This window comes from Lepidochelys olivacea (genome assembly GCF_965140295.1).
Source record: "Lepidochelys olivacea isolate rLepOli2 genome assembly, chromosome: 3".
NCBI lineage: Eukaryota > Metazoa > Chordata > Testudines > Cheloniidae > Lepidochelys > Lepidochelys olivacea.
This window is the reverse complement of record NC_140413.1, coordinates 154,926,378-154,947,169: the sequence shown is the minus strand read 5'-3', so window position 1 is coordinate 154,947,169 and position 20,792 is coordinate 154,926,378. Positions and strand designations below refer to the sequence as shown.

At 43.7% G+C, this 20,792-nt stretch overlaps 1 protein-coding gene across 3 annotated transcripts in view; it reads left to right on the top strand.

Annotated features, from left to right (window-relative positions):
* Positions 1–20,792, top strand: part of RBKS (ribokinase) — a 114,219-nt gene that overhangs the window by 51,172 nt on the left and 42,255 nt on the right. Inside the window, exons 4-5 of one of the 3 annotated variants that reach the window (XM_084622918.1) lie at positions 2,967–3,029; positions 15,509–15,673. In XM_084622918.1, coding sequence (XP_084479044.1) covers positions 2,967–3,029; positions 15,509–15,673 — 228 coding nt within the window. The remainder of the gene's footprint in view (positions 1–2,966; positions 3,030–15,508; positions 15,674–20,792) is intronic. The other 2 variants (XM_084622919.1, XM_084622920.1) reach the window with 2 other exon arrangements.

Here is a 20,792-nt window from a genome sequence, read left to right as displayed (position 1 = left end):
GAGCACCCCAGTATTGAAGCATCCAAAATTAGTGTCCACTTTTGAAAATTTTGCCCTTAATTTTTAGCCTAAATGTTCAATGTTGATTTACAGCAGGAAATAGCAGGATCTAAATCATTGTCAGGGCATGAAAGACTTCAAAGACAGAGAAAATTCTAGTCTCGTAAAAGTCACTACAAAGACACTAGTCCCGCCTTAAAGTGTGGTCTGGTTCTACTCTGTAATGTGAATTTATACAAATGGAACCTTCTTACTTGGCATACGTGTGTGTCCCGAGTCATATCTATTCACGTCAGTGATGAAAGTAAATTGTTGTTGCCTTTTACTGCTGTTAGCCTTGCAAAGCCAACATGGCTAAGAGAGAGTGAGAAACTTGCATTGCTTTGCTGCTTTCTTCTTGTGTATCACCAATGGCCTGATGCAAAGTATCTTACAATCTATGGGAGTCTTTCCATTGATTTCGGTGGATGTTGGGTCAGGCCCCAACAGAACTACTGAGTAAGTCCCAATTGAAAGCAGTGGGGATGCGCAAGTGTCACTGAAGGCATAATTGGACAGGGAGGTTGCGCAGTTGTCTTCACCAGCCTTTAGCACTTCAGTTACTGATGATGTGTGAGAAGTGAACCATCCAGCTTGATTCTCACATCCCAGGCTAACTTTGCAGGGCTGGCAGTTAAGGAAAATATCTTTTTGCTTGTAAACGGAGTACATTCGATCCATATATTATAACGAAGTAATAACAGTCCAACCCTGCAGTGCTATTTTTACATATCTCAGAGTGCAGCCACATTTTTAAATGCACTTTTTTTGAGGAAGTCTCTAAATCCTAGTTTCCCTCTCTATCTCAGTTACAGGCAGGGCTGCTAGTACTGCCTTTGGTTAAGTTGCTTGACACTTCCCATCATAAGACCTAATTTTCAGTTACTAATAACTTTGTCATACTTTAACTGTTCAAGTTAAAATTTTCCATGCCAGGTATCAGCCTCAGGATAAATTTTTCTGGAAAATTTCAGCCCAGAATGGTCCAGTTGTTTCTGAGAATGAGGCTAGGGCAAAGTACATTGCTTTGCCTATGTTAAAAAATTGTGGTGGTTTCATTTCGTTTGGTTTGGCCTTTTGCCATCCCTTGTGAATATCCAACCAAATTTGGCCAAGGACTAAGCCTTTGAGAAATTGCAGTACACACATTCACAGTAGAAACTTACTAAACCCTTGCAGCTATTGTCCCCAAAAGTTCCATCTGCATTGAGCATTGTCTACTCTAGTCCAGGGCTGTAAGGAGCTGAGCGGGACCATTCCTCAAATGTAGCTCTGAGTTGCTAACAACCATCATTTTGACTGAAATTTTCAAAAATAATAATAATCAGCCAGAGGCAATCACCTGGCATGGAAAATTTCATTCCAAACGGTTAATGTTTGGCAAAGTTTTAAATGCAACTGAAAACTGGGTTTTGTGGCAGAAAGTGTTGGGCAACCATAATAACAGGCCACTCTACCAGCTCAGCCTATAATAATTTAACGGAATGGATTAATCCAAAGAATCATCATAGAATCATAGAATCATAGAATATCAGGGTTGGAAGGGACCCCAGAAGGTCATCTAGTCCAACCCCCTGCTCAAAGCAGGACCAATTCCCAGTTAAATCATCCCAGCCAGGGCTTTGTCAAGCCTGACCTTAAAAACCTCTAAGGAAGGAGATTCTACCACCTCCCTAGGTAACGCATTCCAGTGTTTCACCACCCTCTTAAAAGTGAAAAAGTTTTTCCTAATATCCAATCTAAACCTCCCCACTGCAACTTGAGACCATTACTCCTCGTTCTGTCATCTGCTACCATTGAGAACAGTCTAGAGCCATCCTCTTTGGAACCCCCTTTCAGGTAGTTGAAAGCAGCTATCAAATCCCCCCTCATTCTTCTCTTCTGCAGGCTAAACAATCCCAGCTCCCTCAGCCTCTCCTCATAACTCATGTGTTCCAGTCCCCTAATCATTTTTGTTGCCCTTCGCTGGACTCTCTCCAATTTATCCACATCCTTCTTGAAGTGTGGGGCCCAAAACTGGACACAGTACTCCAGATGAGGCCTCACCAATGTCGAATAGAGGGGAACGATCACGTCCCTCGATCTGCTCGCTATGCCCCTACTTATACATCCCAAAATGCCATTGGCCTTCTTGGCAACAAGGGCACACTGCTGACTCATATCCAGCTTCTCGTCCACTGTCACCCCTAGGTCCTTTTCTGCAGAACTGCTGCCTAGCCATTCGGTCCCTAGTCTGTAGCTGTGCATTGGGTTCTTCCGTCCTAAGTGCAGGACCCTGCACTTATCCTTATTGAACCTCATCAGATTCCTTTTGGCCCAATCTTCCAATTGGTCTAGGTCCTTCTGTATCCTATCCCTCCCCTCCAGTGTATCTACCACTCCTCCCAGTTTAGTATCATCCGCAAATTTGCTGAGAGTGCAATCCACACCATCCTCCAGATCATTTATGAAGATATTGAATAAAACCGGCCCCAGGACCGACCCTTGGGGCACTCCACTTGATACCGGCTGCCAACTAGACATGGAGCCATTGATCAAAGAGGAAATGTACAACCTCCCGACAGCTTCCATCTTCTTTAATGTAGGCTGCCGTTCCTTCTGAAATGTAAATCAACAGAGAATTAAGAGGGGGAAATATGCTGTATTATTTCAGTGCTTTAATTTTCTCCAGCCTAGACTCTGTTGTTTCACTGGATAAAAGAATGCTGTCATTGAAGCAGAGACATAGCTACATTAAAGAACGTTGGACTCACATTTGCTTTTTTGTGGGTGTAAGTTAACACTTCTTTTGTTGTTGTTAAGCTTCTTTGGCATTGTTACACGTGAAATAGTTATTAGCATTTTTAAGTGTTGGAGGTTATGGGAGGTTAAACTGCATCACATACTGTTGTTGAAATAATACATATGGTAACTTCTCCCTTTCTTAGAATTTGTAGGTCAGACTGAGGATGCTGCTACTGGAACTGCTTCAATAATTGTTAACAGCGAAGGTAGATATTTCACGTTCTGAGCGGTCCCCTAGTAAGCAAAGGTTCTGCCTCTTTAAGCCGCAAAAGAAACTTTTCTCTGGCCCTTGTTAGTTGTGGGTTTTCCCCTCATTTACAGACAAATTCTGTCACCCTAACGCTTCCACACTTCCTCATCCTACAGACTACTAGTGGAGCACAATGCCACTCATTGTGAGTGAGGGTGGGAGAATCTGACCCGTATCATATCTACCTACGAAGAGCCATAAATAGAATAGCCCACTGATTCATCTAATCTGACACTGGCCAGTACATGGTGCATCAGAGGAAGCGGGGGGGGGGGGGAGGATTTAAATATAAAAAACTTTCCCCTGTAATGTATCTAGCAGATTTACAATGGGAAAAGGAGATTCCTTCCTGACCCCAGCACATGATGAATTTATGCCAGGAATTATTAAATATGAATATCCTTATTATCTTAGTCTGCATAGCTACAGATATTTTGGTTCTCCGGTTATCCAATTGTCTTTAAAATCTTGCCATAATATTTGACTCAGAGTTTCTTCTGTAGTGCATATGCTCCAAAAGTGGCATTTGACCTGCTTATTAATTGTCCTTTAGTTTAGCATGTACCTTTACTTTCATATTTTTGGACGGGGTAGAAAAGAGGGAATTGACCGTTTTTCATATTGTCTTTCATAGTGACTAATTTAACCTCTGCTGGTTTTTTTTTTTTCTTTTCAAACAAATTCCGCCTCATACTCGCTAGCCTGTGAACTCTTTGAAAAAAATTACTAAAGTCCAGATTGAACCTTGACTAAGCCCGGAATAAGGGTCAGGATGTGACAACTCCATCCCAGGAGCAGGCCTGGAAAGGGAATTGTGATTAGGGCAAGTTGAAAAGGTTAATCTGAGTAATGCTAGGTGCACATATTAATTGCATTAGTTAAAGCACATTAAACCCTAGTTTGGATACTCACATTCAGAAGTAGTGGCCTTAGTTCCTTTTAGTTCAATGAATTAAACTAGACATACCAGAGTCACAATTCCTTCCCTGATGTTTCTCCATGACCCTCCCCCTCCCCCATTCTGGAGGAGTAAGTTTGGGAAGTAAATTACTGAAGCTCTTGAGAGAGTGCAGCTTACACCCCTCTCGTACCTGGCCAGCTACTTTGGTCAGTGAGTGGAGGCAGAGGACAGAGCCATAGTATCGCCCACTCCAAGCCCCTCTCTGCCCACTTCCCATGGGAGGAATATCCAAGAAATATTGACTGAGCTCTACACTGGACCCAAGGTTCAGGTTGGCTGAGTAAGGGATGGAGTCTTACTTCCCCTTTTAGTCCTCTGCTAGGCAGAGTAAGAAAGAGCATGATCTAACCTTGAAACAGTAGTGAGTAACCTGTTGGGTTTTCAAGAACCCTGTGATCTGTTCTGAGGGATAACAAACAAAAACTTATGGATTAAAAATTTTTGAAGCACTAGGAAACAGAGCCATGACTATTGTCCACTGCTCTGAAGTTTACGGTGGATTTTCGTAGAAACTGATATTGGTACGAAAGTTCATTAGTAGTTTTGTGATGTGGGAGATGAACTGAACAATGCATTGTGGCACATAGTTTATTTCAGTCAAAAATGGAAAGTTCCTAAATTAAGTTACCAAATCTAAAACTGGCCTCAGATTTTACATAGATGCTGCTGTTAGAACACGGTCAGGACCGGGCTATAAAGCAAACAGATGTACGGAATGGTAGTGGTAATGGTTGTTACTTCTCCTTAAAACCATCTGGGGCCAAAATTGAGTTGATTACAGTAAAATAGCAGTACTTGTGTTCTGTGCTGTTACAAAAGAGACCATTTTATTTGCAGAAGCCTGGCAGATTTGACCTATCAAGGGTATGTTACACTACGAAATTAGTTCGAATTTATAGAAGTAGATTTTTATAGAAGTGATTTTATACAGTCGATTGTGTATGTCCCCACTAAGCGCATTAAATCAGCGGAGTGCGTCCACAGTACTGTGGCTAGTGTCGATTTTGGAGCACTGCACTGTGGGTAGCTATCCCACAGTTTCCGCAGTCTCCACTGCCCATAGGAATTCTGGGTTAAGCTGGGTTAAGCTGATGGGGCAAAAAACGTTGTCGCGGGTGGTTTTGGGTACATGTCGTCAGTCGCCCCTCCCTCCGTGAAAGCAACAGCAGACAATCGTTTCGCGTGCAGACACCATACTGCTTTCAGCAAACAGTGCAGTAGGCCTGCTAACCGTCGTCATCGAACCACCACTTCCGCTGCAACTCTGCTCTCCTCGATAGCGAATTTCTCCACGTTGGCTGTCATGGGCTCCCGCTTCCGCTGCAACTCTGCTCTCCTGAATCCACCTTCCAGGTCATCAGCCACCGCTTCCGCTGCATCTCTGCTCTCCTACAAACGCCATACCACAGCAAGCATGCAGCCCGCTCAGCTCAGCTCGCTGATGCCGCCGATGTTGTGTCCTGGTGCTGCTGGCAGCAGATGGTGCGATAGGCTTCCGCTGCCACTCTGCTCTCCTGCAGATGCCATACCACAGCAAGCATGGAGCCCGCTCAGATCACCACAGAAGTTACGAGCATTGTAAACACCTTGCGCATTATCCTGCAGTACGTTCAGAACCAGAACCTGCAAAACCAGGCGAGGAGGTGACGGCAGCACGGTGAGGAGAGTGATGAGGACATGGACACAGACTTCTCTCAAGGCACAGGCCCCAGCAATTTGGCCATCCTGGAGGCAATGGGGCAGGCTCATGCCGTGGAACGCCGATCTGGGCCCGGGAAACAAGCACAGACTGGTGGGACTGCATATTGTTGCAGGTCTGGGATGATTCCCAGTGGCTGAGAAACTTTCGCATGCGTAAGGCCACTTTTATGGAACTTTGTGACTTGCTTTCCCCTGCCCTGAAGCTCCAGAATACTAAGATGAGAGCAGCCCTCACAGTTCACAAGCGAGTGGTGATAGCCCTCTGGAAGCTTGCAACGCCAGACAGCTACCGGTCAGTCGGGAATCAATTCGGAGTGGGCAAATCTACTGTGGGGGCTGCTGTGATCCAAGTAGCCAACGCAATCACTGAGCTGCTGCTATCAAGGGTAGTGACTCTGGAAATGTGCAGGTCATAGTGGATGGCTTTGCTGCAATGGGGTTCCCTAACTGTGGGGGGGCGATAGACGGAACGCAGATCCCTATCTTGGGACCGGACCACCTTGGCAGCCAGTACATAAACCAAAAGGGGTGCGTTTCAACAGTGCTGCAAGCACTGGTGGATCACAAGGGACGTTCCAGATCAGAAAATAACTGTTGGGGATGATGAAATGACTATAGTTATCCTTGGGGACCCAGCCTACCCCTTAATGCCATGGCTCATGAAGCCGTACACAGGCAGCCTAGACAGTAGTCAGGAGCTGTTCAACTACAGGCTGAGCAAGTGCAGAATGGTGGTAGAATGTGCATTTGGAAGTTTAAAAGCTTGCTGGTGCAGTTTACTGACTCGGTTAGACCTCCGCGAAACCAATATTCCCATTGTTATTGCTGCTTGCTGTGTGCTCCACAATATCTGTGAGAGTAAGGGGGAGACGTTTATGGCGGGGTGGGAGGTTGAGGCAAATCACCTGGCCACTGATTACGTGCAGCCAGACACCAGGGCGGTTAGAAGAGCACAGGAGGGCGCGGTGCGAATCAGAGAAGCTTTGAAAACCAGTTTCATGACTGGCCAGGTGTGAAAGTTCTGTTTGTTTCTCCTTGATGAAAACCCTCTGCCCCTTGGTTCACTCTACTTCCCTGAAAGCCAACCGCCCTCCCCCCTTCGATCACTGCTTGCAGAGGCAATAAAGTCATTGTTGTTTCAAATTCATGTATTCATTATTAATTTGTCACACAAATAGGGGGATAACTGCCAACGTAGCCCACGACTGGTGAGGGAGGAGGGAAGCACTGGGTGGGGTGGGGAGGAGGGGAAGAGGGAAGGACAAGGCCACACTGCACTTTAAAGCTTATGGAATGCCAGCCTTCTGTTGCTTGGGCAGTCCTTTGGGGTGGAGTGGTTGGGTGCCCGGAGGGCGTCCCCCCCCCCTGCGTTCTTAGGCATCTGGATAAGGAGGCTATGGAACTTAGGGAGGAGGGCGGGTGGTCACACAGTGGCTGCAGTGGCGGTCTGTGCTCATGCTGCCTTTCCTGCAGCTCAACCATACACTGGAACATATCAGTTTGATCCTCTAATAGCCTCAGCATTGCCTTCTTTCATCATGCTGCTGCCACCTACCATCTTGCTCCTGCCATCTCTCCTCACATTCATTTTCTGCTTTCCTGGACTCTGACATTGTCTGCCTCCATGCATTCTGCTGAGCTCTTTCAGTGCGGCAGGACTGCATGAGCTCAGAGAACATTTCATCACAAGTGCGTTTTTTTTCGCCTTCTTATCTGCGTTCGCCTCTGGGACGGACATGATAGGGGGAGCATTGAAACATCTGCAGCTGCGGGAGGAAAAAAGGGAGAGTTGTATTTAAAAAGAGACATTTTAGAGAACAATGGGTAGACTCTTTCACGGTGAATGGTTTCAAACATCAGCGCCCTCCTTTCCCATACCAAGCACTCATTGGTTTGGCCATTTAAAAGGAGGGGCTGCGGTTTTCGGGTTAATGTGCAGCACAAACCCAGCTAAACCACCCCCACCACCCAATTCTCTGGGATGATCGCTTCACCCCTCCTCCCACCGCATGACTGGTATCAGGGAAGATCCCTGCCAGACAAACGCGAACAGCTCAGCGTGAACGGGCCCCTACCCCACTGCGTGGCTAAAAGCAGGGATGATTTCTTTTCAGCCACAGGCAAACAACCCAGCAGGAATGGCCACCTCTGAATGTCCCCTTAATAAAATTCCCCTATTTCACCCAGGTGACCATGAATGATATCACTCTCCTGAGGATAACACAGAGAGATAAAGAACGGATTTTGCTTGAATGCCAGCAAACACCAGGACCATACGCTGCCATGCTTTGTTATGCCATGATTCCAGACTACATGCTACTGGCCTGGCATGGTGTAAAGTGTCCTACCATGGAGGACGGAATAAGGCTGCCCTCCCCAGAAACCTTTTGCAAAGGCTTTGGGAGTACATCCAGGAGAGCTTCTTTGAGATGTCCCTGGAGGATTTCCACTCCATCCCCAGACTTTTCCAGTAGCTGTACTGGCCGCGAATGCATCCCAAGTCTTCAAGGAAAATTAATCATAAAACACACTTGCTTTTAAACCATGTATTATATTTACAAAGATACATTCACCAGAGATGCCTTCTCTGCCTTCAAGGTTCAGGAGCCTGCCTTGGGAGGGTTGGGAAGGTATTGGCACCAGGGTGATAAACAGTTCCTGGCTGTCAGGGAGAACGGTTTCATCCTCCGCCTCATCATCATCTTCCTCATCCCCAAAATCCTCATCCCTGTTGTGTGAGAGTGCCCCCTTGCAGGAGTCCACGTACGGGGTGGGGTAGTGGTAGGGCCACAACCTAGAACTGCATGCAGCTCATCATAAAAGCGGCATGTCTGGGGTTCTGACCCGGAGCGGCTGTTTGCCTCTTTGGTTTTTTGGTAGCCTTGCCTGAGCTCCTTAAGTTTGACGCAGCACTGCTGCGGGTCCCTCTTATAGCCTCTGTTCTTCATGTCCTTGGAGATTTTTTCAAATATTTTGGCATTTTGTCTTTTGGAACAGAGTTCTGATAGCATGGATTCATCTCCCCATACAGCGATCAGATCCAGTACCTCCCATTTGGTCCATGCTTGAGCTCTTTTGAGATTCTGGAACTGCATGGTCACTTCTGCTGATGAGCTCTGCATGGGGTCATGCCACGCTGGCCAAACAGGAAATGAAATTCAGAAGTTCCTGGTGCTTTTCCTGTGTACCTGGCTAGTGCATCTGAGTTGAAAGTGCTGTCCAGAGCAGTCACAATGGAGTACTCTGGGGTAGCTCCTGAATGCCAATACCATCAAATTGCGTCCACACTACCACAAATTTGAGCCAGCAATGTCGATTTCAGCGCTAATCCCCTCGTCGGGGAGGAGTACAGAAATCGGGGAAGAGCCCTTTAAGTCAACAAAAATCGCTTTGTCGTGTGGACGGGTGCAGGGTCAAATCGATCTAATGCTGCTAAATTCGACCTAAACTCATAGGTAGATCAGGGTTAAGAGTTTGTCTACACATGCAAGTTGTATTGCTATAGCAATGCTAGTATAGTTTAAGCAGTACAACCCACCCATGTGGATACAGTTATGTCAGTATAAAAGAGCTTGTATCAGTCTGTCTTATTCCTCTAAGGGAAGAGTTAAAGTTTTTGCAGAGTCTGCATTATTCTGTTAAGATCATTCAGGACAAAGAAGAGAGACAAATGCTAAATTTCTTAAAGGACTCTACTATAATTAATTTTAACTCATAAGCTAGTTACCAGAGTCACTTGTAAATTCTCAGAAAATTAATTCTGTAGGCAGAGTAAGTGCTGTACGTTTAGGGAGAAGGCACAGTATTTTTCATACAAAACAAAGAGGTTGAGTCTCTGCTTTAAGAGCAAAATGGAACTCGATGTATGGAGTCACGATCAACATTTCCATTATGTGGTCCTGTGAAATCCACAATTCAGATGCATTTTAAAGTTTAGCTTTTGTGGCAGCCTTTGCAATCTGTGTTTTCTGGAAATGTTCACTGCTTCCAGATAGGTGCTTACTAAACATAAACTCCAGCTTCACAAGTGGGCTTGTCAACAAGACCTTGCAGATGGTGGCATTCCCCTCTCCCCTCAAAGCAAAGAACTGTAACATGCCCCCAGCAGTTTTTCTAAACACTTCCCCTTTTCAGATGTGTAGTCCCACTTTCCACTCCCACTTACTGCTGCGTCCCTTTTTCACCTCCTTTACCCCACTGCTTTTACCATTCCTACAGCACCCTGTCCCCAAAAATGTATTACTGGTTTATAGGAACTCTGTAAAATTATTATGCATATTGTTTGTTTTGTTTTATATAAATAAAGAAGCAGTTACAGGGCAATCTCTATATAGGAAAGAAACTTCCTCAGTGGGTAGGTTATTCCATATTATCCCCGTCAGTTTTGGCACATTCCTCTTCCTGTGATATATCTGGCAGTGGCCATCGCTAGAGACAATACCGGACTAGGTGAACCACTACTCTGATCCAGTCTGGCAATTCCTTCATGCATAGAAAAAGCCCAGAGAAGGAACAGCAAGGACTGTGGCAGGCAATAATCAAGGTGCATTAGCAAAACAAAGTGAGGGCACAGGACTGGAATAACAGGACTGTTGCAGGGTAGACGTGAGGTGCACTGGCAGAACAGTGTGTGGAAAAGCAAGCACAGTGCCTGCCTAAATTAACGTTGCCTATAGGTATTGCTATTATTCAGTCATTTCATGAACACTGAATTCTCACACTTTTTATAAAGCGTGGGCACACTTCAATAGCAAAGCACTACATGTACATGTACCCACAGAAAGCTTTTCAAAATATACATTTAGAAGTGACTAGCAAAACAAGGCAAAAAACGTGCAGAACATGAATGTCAATGTGACTGAAATATCCTTTGCATAAAGTAAAACACATGTTGTGGTCCTGCGGGCTAATAGGAAACTGGTACCTGTAAGTAGCATCTTATTTTAATATACTGGCAAATGGGGCTTATTAATGTGTTCATCAAGTGACTGTAGAGAAATTACATCACCATGGACACACCCAAAACTTGTCCTTATGCTCCTGAACTGTGTGGTTTGTCAAGCAACTATTTCTCATAATAATCTTTCGTAGTTACAGACATTATCATTTTTGCCTATGAAATACTGTGCAGGAGCTCTGCAGCCCTTATTGCAGTTGTACTGATAGGTTGAGAGACTGCTAAGATGTAGTAGAGTCTGTTGGCCACAGTGCAGACTACGGGAGCGTGAATTGCAGCTCATGGTAAAGTGTTGTGCTGTAACTGCCGGGCATAGACCCTGCTAATGTGAACTAAAAGGTACCTAGTTTACATTAAGGTGGTCCCATTAGTCCCTTTTAGTTCACACTATCAGGGCCTACATAGGGCAGTTACAGGGCAATACTTTAGTGCATAGTTCAATTCATACCCCCATAGTCTGCACTGCGGGGCCGTGTAGACAAGCCCTTAAACGCCACTGATGGCTTGAGGGCTCTTTCACATGTATTTGGCCCCTATTGTATTTGGCAGTGTGTTCTGAGCCCTGGTCTACATCACAAAATTACTTTGGTATAACTACGTCACTCAGGGGTGTGAATAATCCACACCCCTGAACAATGTAGTTATACCTACCTAAGCTGCACTGTAGACAGACTATGTTGGTGGGAGAACCTCTCCCGCCGAAATAGCCATTGCCTCTTGCAGAGGTGGATTAGCTAAACCGATGGGAGAAGCTCTCTACCATCAGTTTAGAGCAGGGGTGGGCAAACTTTTTGGCCTGAGGGCCACATCGGGGTTGCAAAACTATATGGAGGGCTGGGTAGGGAAGGCTGTACCCCCGTCCCTATCTGCCCCCTCCCACTTCCCGCCCCCTGACTGCCCCACCTCAAAATCCCTGACCCATCCAACCTCCCCAACTCCTTGTCCCCTGACCGCTGCCTCCTGTGACCCCCGCCCCTAACTGCCCCACGAGGACCCCACCCCCTATCGAACCCTCCTTGTCCCCTGACTGCCCCGACCCCATCCCACCCCCGTCCCCTGAGAGGCCCCCTGGGACTCCCATGCCTATCCAAGCCTCCCTGTTCACCATCCCCTGACCGCCCACCCCAAAACCTCTGCCCCATCCAACCGCCCCCTGTCTCCTGACTGCTCACCCCAGAACCCCTAACCCATCCAACCCCCCTGCTCCCTGACTGCCCCCCCAAAAACCCCTGCTCCCTGACTGCCCCCCCAAAAACCCCTGACCCCTCCAACCACTCCCTGTCCCCTGTGCTGCCCAGCAAGAGCGGCAGGCCAGAGCGCTGGCGGCATGGTGCGCGGAGGCTGCAGGGGAGGGGGGACAGCAGGGAAGGGGCCGGGGGCTAGCCTCCCTGGCCAGGAGTTCAGGGGCCAGGCAGGATGGTCCCGCGGGCTGTAGTTTGCCCACCTCTGGTTTAGAGCATCTCCATTAAAGAGTTATAGTGGCGCAGCTGCATCGGTGCAGTTGCGCTGATGCAGCATTTTAAGTGTAGACATGCCTTGAATATTCCTGTCATAAGGCATTTGTAGAATGTATTTTAAAATAACACTTTAAATTCATTTGGCGGTTTTCAGGGTTTGCCTACATAGGGATACTCAGAAAAATTAATCTGTATTAACTGAAGATGTAAATTTAAATTGGATTAAACTGCATTAAGCCCCAGTTTGGATTTTCTTACTCAGAACTGAAGTGGTCTTAATTCAGTTTAATTTAATTCACTTCCAAAGTGAATTTAAACCAGTGGTTCTCAACCAGGGGTACACGTACCCTGTGGCTATGCAGTGGTCTTCCAGGGAGTACATAAACTAATCTAGATATTTGTCTAATTTTACAACAGGATTACATAAAAAGCACCAGCCAAGTCAGTACAAACTAAAATTTCATACAGATACAGTGACTTATTTATACTGCTCTATATACTGAAATGTAAACACAATATTTATATTCCAGTTGATTTGTTTTATAATTATATGGTAAAAATGAGAAAGTAAGCAATTTTTCAGTAATAGTGCACTGTGACGCTTTTATATTTTTATGTCTGATTTTGTAAGCAAATTGTGAGGTGAAACTTGCGGGGGTAAGCAAGACAAATCAGACTCCATAAAGGAGTACAGTAGTCTAGAAAGGTTGAGAGCCACTGGTTTAAACAATCCATTAAAAAAGTTAATTAATCTTTTTGTACTTTTCATTGTCTGTTTTCTTTATGAAAATCAATTTTAAAAACCTCATCACAAAAAATAGATAATTCAGATTAACCTTCCTGAGTGTCTCCATGTAGCCCACAGCCTACTGCTAGTGGCCACCGTCTTTCTGACAAGTGAAGCTGGCAGGGTTAGAAGCACAGTTGAAAGCAGTATCTATGTACTCAGCATTCATACTGGTTTAAGTATCAGAAGGACTTTTTAAATAAGTACTAAATCCCCATCTGGTGTAAATTTGTGTAGCTCCATCTCTTCAGTGGAACTATGCTAGTTTACACTAGTTGAGAATGTACCCCTTGCTATTTTAAATGAAATGTCTAAAACCCTAATGAGCAAACCCATACTCACATGAGTAGCCCTTAGTCATTTAATTGAAATCAAGATCTACTAATGTAAGTAAGGGAATTGTAAGATAAACATTGCACAGAAATGATCTTTTCCTGACTGTTAGTATCCATTGCTATTTAATACTGTTTTATTGTCTCTGGTGCTGGGTTCCCACCTGCTTGGTGTCACCAATGTCCTTGTTTAAGCAAATTGGTTGCCATAGTAGTAGACTCAGAAATGCTAACTTTGAATATTTTGAGCCAGATTCTGCTCTCATTTCTACTGATATAAATTTGAAGTGACTTCATTGTCTTCAGTGGTGTTACTCCAGACAAAATCAGAGTAGCTAAAAGCAGAATGTGATCCATTATTTCTCTAAATGTTGGATTGAGCCAATACTGGCTGGTACGATGTAGTAATATTGTATTTCTCTGGCAGGACTATTGGTCTAAAGCAAAATGTAAGTCTCTAGCCCTTTACAGTTGCAAAATAAAACCTTTCTGTCTGTGACCCAGTGCAGCACTTTCTACCTTGAATCTGCAAAAACAGGTTGAAACAAACAGCTACAATTATCTTAATATGCCATTAACTTTAAAATTAACTATTTTGCTGCTCATTATTTCAGCAGGACCATGCAGGTACTCCAGTGAGTAGAATTTGGGATTGTAGGATAGCACACAGTTGAGGTGGACGGCCACCACAATTTTATTCCATCTGACCCCTACAATTCACCATTTTTAGCTTCTCACCATGTAAACTTTCAGAAGGTATGTTGGGCAAAATAGATGCTGTTTGCCTTTGAATATTCCTATAGCAAAATCCAGATGCTTTTGATTGTCATCTATTTGTTGGAGAGGTTTCCTGCAACCAAGATGCCCAGCTTTATCTGTTGAAAAACAGGGTGTCAGCCAAAATGCTGAGGTTTTGCTATTCAAATGCAACTCTTTTAAACCAAGCCATTGACAGTGGGGTTGCTTTGGAAAGCTTGGGATCATTGTTCCATTTCCTGCTTTCCCTTCAGAATGTCAGCATGGAGACATGCTTTGCAGGTTGCTTACACAAGGGACTATGAAGTCTCTTTCAAGAAAAAAAATGCATTTTTAAAAGCTAGCCGTTTATTCACCAAGTAACTCAATCCATTACAGAATCGGTGGCCTTTAGTGATTGGCAGCCCTAAAGGAATCTTCAGCAGAGGCAGGTGGTAGGAGCTGTAGATTCAGAAGCAACTGGTTTATTGAATTTAATACTTAGTGATTAATAATACATTTTAATTAGCAGGCATCCATGCCTGAAGGTCTCTCAGTATCTTAACAGAATAACTAAAAACAGAACTGCAATCAAATAAAGGCAATATGCTTGTTTTTTTTTAAAAAAAACACAATAGCAAGTGCCTACGGTAATGAACCTCCCCATCCAGTCATATACATTAAACAAACAACCAGAATGAAAAGGACACCAGAAAGGATTTGAACTGTTGCCCTAGTTGTGCTTTACAACATATCCATTGGAAGAGCATTCCATCTGCGAGCCCTCAAAGGGACAGGCTGCCCATCTTTACTCCCTCCTGATATGCTGTAAAGAGTTCTTATGAGTCAAATATTAACTATCTGTCTTAAAACTCATGCCATTGGTGCTAGGGCCTCTTTCAGGTTCTCACAATGCTTCAGAACACTGACAATGTGGAGTGTCCCTGATAACTGGAGCAGGGCTACCTCTCTCTTCTTGAAATTCACAGGATGCTCATAATTTTCAGAGATTTGATCCAATATCCAGTGATCCTAAGAAGGGGGGACAGTTAAAATTCTGAATGCATTTTGAGCATCGTAACTCACTATATCAGTGTGATTACTTCTGCTACGGTAACATCACAGGAAGGCACAAATGTCTTTAGGGGACACTCAAGACCCCGATATCTCCAATTTGGTACAGTTTAGTGGTTCTTTTTAGTGCAAACAGAACATGAAAATTAAACTTGGAAAAAATCTGTCCATGTTAAATCCTCAAAAAATGCCTATACTCCATTGTGTTTGCGGTACAGTATAACCTCTTTTATGCACTGGTCTTGGTGGGCTGTCACTGAAATCTTTGGATGATTAAGTGCACCAGCATGCAGCTTTCCAAGTTTTTTTGGAAAGCACTTTGAAATCCTCATGTGAAAGGCACTGGAAAAGGGCAAAGAGTTGTTTTATTTACCTTTATTTATTGTAGTGAAGTGAAGTATATAGTTTAAAACATGGAATCTTCTCTCTAGGACAGAATGTTATTGTCATAGTCGCAGGAGCCAATTTGCTTTTGGATTCTGAAGACCTGAAGAGGGCTGCTAATGCCATTTGCAAGGCCAAAGTGATCATCTGCCAGCTAGAAATAACACCTGCTATTTCTCTGGAAGCCCTAAAAATGGCACACTCCAATGGAGGTAATTTACCTTAAGCATTCATCCATTAGGTTAATGCTTTTACATCTTCGTCTTGGTCTCTGCAAAAGCTTTCTTCATGGTTTCTGCAAACCATTTTAATTTCTGTCACACCAGCCTGTAGTACAGATGAAACAGTGACCACAACTTCATGCCACTCTAATAAAACCTAAATTAAAATTTAAAATATCTCAATGCATATCATGGCAGACAAACATCCGCATAATCTCATTTTGTGTAAACCTCCCTTATCTAGCCTCCTTGTGTGATGCTGTCTTTGCCTGTATTGTGTAATGTCTTGTCATATCTAACCAAGATTGTAATAAACTCGAGGCAGGGAGTAGGACTATGGACCTGATTCTGATCTCACATCAGTACAAAATAGGAGTAGTTCAGTTAAAGTAAATGGAGCTACGTTTATATAAAATGTATGTAATAAATTCAGAATTAGGCTTATGTCTCTCTCCTTCCAGTACAGCACCATTCATACCTGTGGTGCTATATACGACTATTAAAAATAATAAAATTCCATAAAGTCTCTGATAATTTACTGATTTAGCAACAATTCCATGTGTATTCAGTGTATTTGGCATGTTGCCATAGAATGGATAATGTCACAGGCAGGAATTTACATCTAATCGTTACTGTGCCTTTCAGTGCAGATTATTTTGTGACAGTGGATTTGTATACTGAAGAAGCACATGGATGAAAGATGTTATTCTTTTCCTAGAGAATGGAGTTTCAGTATTGGTGTGATGTTTTGTTTGTTTGTAGCACTTTCAACTACACTAGCTTATCCACCACAGCAATTTAAACAATACTGAGTGAAAGGTTAAGCGATTTTTGTTCTCATTTTACCCACTGGGAAACTGAGCCTGAAAGGTTACAGTAAATGACTTGGCTAAAGTCACACAGCAGTTCAGTGACAGAGTTGTAATTAGAATTCAGGATTTCCTTGCTCCTAGCCCCAGCTTCTTGCTACCAAATCATGATACCTTCAGTTTAGAACAGAGGTTCTCAGACTGTGGATCAGGACCACAAAGTGGGTCGCGAGCCCTTTTTAACAGGGTTGCCCGAGCTGGCGTTAGACTTGCTGGGGCTCGGAGTGGAAGCTGAAGCCCAAGCCCTGCCACCTGGGGCCAAAGCTGAAGCCTGAGGGCTTCAGCTCTGGGTGGCAGGGCTCAGGTTACAGGCCCCCTGCATGGGGCTGAAGCCCTTTGGCTTTGGCCCCCCTGCCCAGGGGGAGGGGTTTGGGTTTTGCCTTTGGGCCCCCCCGCAGGGCAGGAGGGCTCCAGCTTCGGTCCCCCCTCCCAGGATTGTGTAGTAATTTTTGTTGTCAGAAGGAGATCACAGTGCAATGAAGTTTGAGAACCCCTGGTTTAGAAAGATTTGAGGACCTGATTATCCACTGCCTTTTACCTCCTGAGGTCATCTATACCAGTGCAAAGTTGGTTTAAAATGTTATCATAGGTGTAAGTGAGGAGAGAAATCAGATTTAGTGGCATTTTAAACACATTTTGCATATACTTTGCACTGCTTAAACAACTGTGTAAAGTGCAAGATGGGAGAATCTGGCCCTAAAACTTAAATTGTTATAAGTGTTTATGGATATCATTAATAGGATTGTGCACATTGGAACAAAAATCCACATAATAGTATCATGAATTCAAAATTATTTTGATACAAATATGAATTACATGAGTTTGTTTGTGATTCCTTTCCACCTCTACATTTGGTTTATCAATCAGAAAACTTTTGTGAGACCCAAGTGCTTTCCAAATTGCAGTTTAACATCTGTTTTGGTAGTCCAACACAATCCCCTACGGTTTCTTAACTTGGATCCATCTCCACCATGGAAGCCTATCTTCTCAGCCCATTTTGGCTGCTGCTCTGAGACAACTGTCAAACAACTCCCTATAAGCCACTAGGGCAGGCGTAGGACATTCTCCCAACAGAAAAACCTCATGTTGTGTGACTGCAAAATATCTTCAAAGGGGCCCTCTGAAATACCTTATTCTCAAAATTTAACCTATCTTAAAAATGTGAAATCTAATGGGGAATGTTTTTCTGGTTTCTAAATCAATATATTTGGGAAATTAAATAGTGGCTGCTAATTACACATTACCTTCTCGGTGTTGTAGAGCCAGCTAGAAAACTGAGTACAAGTTAACTGCCAAACACCATTCCCAGTAATGTGCTGACATCATGGATGACAAGTTAAGAAGCCAGAGCCATGCTGCTTGATCTCCATTAAAAAACAAAACAAAACAAAAGCTCATAGAGTAGAAAAAAATCCATTTTACCAAATACAAAAGGACAAAACTAGCATGGGAAGAAGTTTTCTCTGAGACCTTGAATTTAAGCCTTGACAGTTTTATAATTGTAATTATTTATAATGTTTCTGTCAAACAGGTTCCTTTGCTTTGAAATAAATATATGCAGACCAGAACCAACACGCATAATTTCATCAATTATACAGCAGCAGCTTTTTAGCATGCCAGTCACCAGCTGTATTGTCATGACAGGATAGGCATGGGGCAATCTGAACAGGCAGTCCCCAAAATTTATCCTCTTAAATATTTTAACAATGGTAAATGCGGGGGTGGGGGAATGTTTCTTTTAGGCTAATGTAAACTTTAGCTTTTTTCCATTTTTTTCTGCAGATAAATTTTATTTTTCAGATAATTCTGTTATCCTTTGAAGACCTCAGTTATTTAGGGAATACCTGGAATACATGAGAGAAGGGGATTTTTTTAAGGCCTTTACTGACTGCACTTTATCCAAACGGTCAAAGTAATTTAGTGTAGTGGTTAAAACAGTGGACTTGAAGTCAGAACTCCTGGGTTGTGGTGTCAACTCTGCCACTGACTCAGTGTGTGATCCTGATCAAATCATTTTACTTCTCTGTACCTCCTTAAGCTAAGAGATGAGTCTCTGACAAAGGAGAAATGGAGTGTTTCACTATTAAATGGAAGTGTGAAAAAACAACACGTTGAATGGGCCAGCAAAGACTATGCCTATGTCTACTTTGCACTCTCATCAGTAAAACTTTTGTCTGTCAGGGATGTGAAAAACACACACACCAAGACTGACAAAAGTTTTACCAACGAAAAGCACCAATGCGGACAGCCCTTTGTCACTCTCCTGCCAACAAAACTACCGCCCCTCATTGCAGGTGGGTTGGGTTTTTTTTGTTTTTTTTGTTTTTTGTCAGCAGGAGAGCTCTGTCCTGCCGATAAATAGCGGCTACACTGTGTACCTTACAGCGGCACGGCTGTAGCGGTGCCGCTGTAAAGTACGCAATGTAGACATAGCCTTAGCAACATTAGGCAGTACAATGTGTCAGCTAGAGACAGGAGCAGCCTTAGGACTGATACTGTTCTGAGCCTTCAATCTGGAATAGTTGTGCCGTCAAACCTTTGCTAATATGTGGGCCAACTCTGCCATGGATAATATGCTGCACATCGGCAAATGCTCTGTACAGTTAAATCTAAGTAAATGTTTTGCTTTATAACACTGTGGAATCTTAAACCCATCCTGACTGTCAGTTGTTTCCCGTGGTTTAGCCTGCAGCACCCTCATGTATAATGCAATACTATATGTTAGGAAGGACACTAGACTATTTTTGTTTAACACATGCACATCCAGATGCCTCAAATCTCTGTTTTGAATTTGGTGCTTTTTTGTTTTTGTTTTTTAATTAAAAGGAATAAGAAAAAGGGGGTGAGGATGGATGGAGGCCTAGGAGCCCTATTTTTCCATTCAGTGAATCTCATTTGTATTGGTTTTGCAGGGTACAGATGGAAAAGATTGGTTTTCCCAATGTCTCTGGTTGTTAAAGATTCCATGACAGTTTGTACAAGAGCAAGGGTGCCTCTGATCTATCCTAGTTAGACTCCGTCTTGAGGAACTATATTAAGTGTGCATAAATTCCCCTGAAAGTTTGATCTGAATACTGTATTCTTCCTTTTAACTGCTGTCTAATGTTGCTGTGTGCTGTTAAACTGCTGCCATGTCCCTTCCCAGAGGTGGCTCCATTTCAGTGGGGAGTGCAGTTCTTCCTACGTTTGAAAAGTTTGTGAGGATCCCAAAGTGCCTTGGAGATGATGGACAATATGAAATGGAAGTTGTTAATATCAGGCCCATTAATGCTGTGTTGGAAGAGAATTGTGATGCAGTTCTCTATGGATGGAAATGTATCCAGCTGGGGGTTTGCAAGACTTTCCTTATAATTCCTGTTCCTGGTTGCTGCAGGCCAGAGCTGGGCAAGCACACTGGGACTGAGCGCACAGGGAGGTTGTGAAGATTGGGAGTGGTGGGAGAAAGATTAGGACAGGAAGTTCACAGGGTTGAGACTACAAATGAGTGGACAAAGAGTCTAGGACTGGGATGAAAAGGCTGCGGAATGGAGACTAACTCCAGCTAGGTAAGGAGAACAAGACTGAAATGGGGCGGGCCGAGGATGGAGAAGAGACAGGACCGGGGATAAGGGGTTAAGCTTGCAGGGAATGGGCAGAAGAGTCTGTGCCCACTAGATGCACTCCCTCCAGAGCCTGCAATGGCACCCGAGATTCCTGAGTCTTACATTCCTCTGCTGTCAGCGAATATCTGTGAAACCCACTGGCAAAGTGTTCCATGCCCCTTTAGTGCTGGTCCACATAAAGGATAACAAACTATTACTGCTATTAGTTACTCTGTTAGCTCAAATGGCAGAGGTCTGTGCAGTGGATCTAGAAGTTCCAGTCCTGCTGATGATCTACGTGAGTATCTCAATATGATGCCAGATGATGGCATTTCAGTTTTCATTTTTCTTTTTAAAAAAATACTAGGAAATTGCATACAAAACCAGTGTCGATAGAACATTATTAAGGTGGCAAAGACAAGCACTCAAAATTAAGAAAAACTATGAAAAAAATGTGATGTAATAATATAATTAGACTGTATCATAAATCAGATGCACAAGGGGGCTGAATTAAGGCTGCACAGGCAAGGCTACTTCTAGCATTTCCTAACTTCTGAGTGCTTGATTTTGCAACTTCAGTAACGTTCTTGTAATGTAGTTGTTTTGTCTGCAACAGCGTTTTCAAATGATAAGAAGATAGAGAGGAATTGTGAAGTTGAA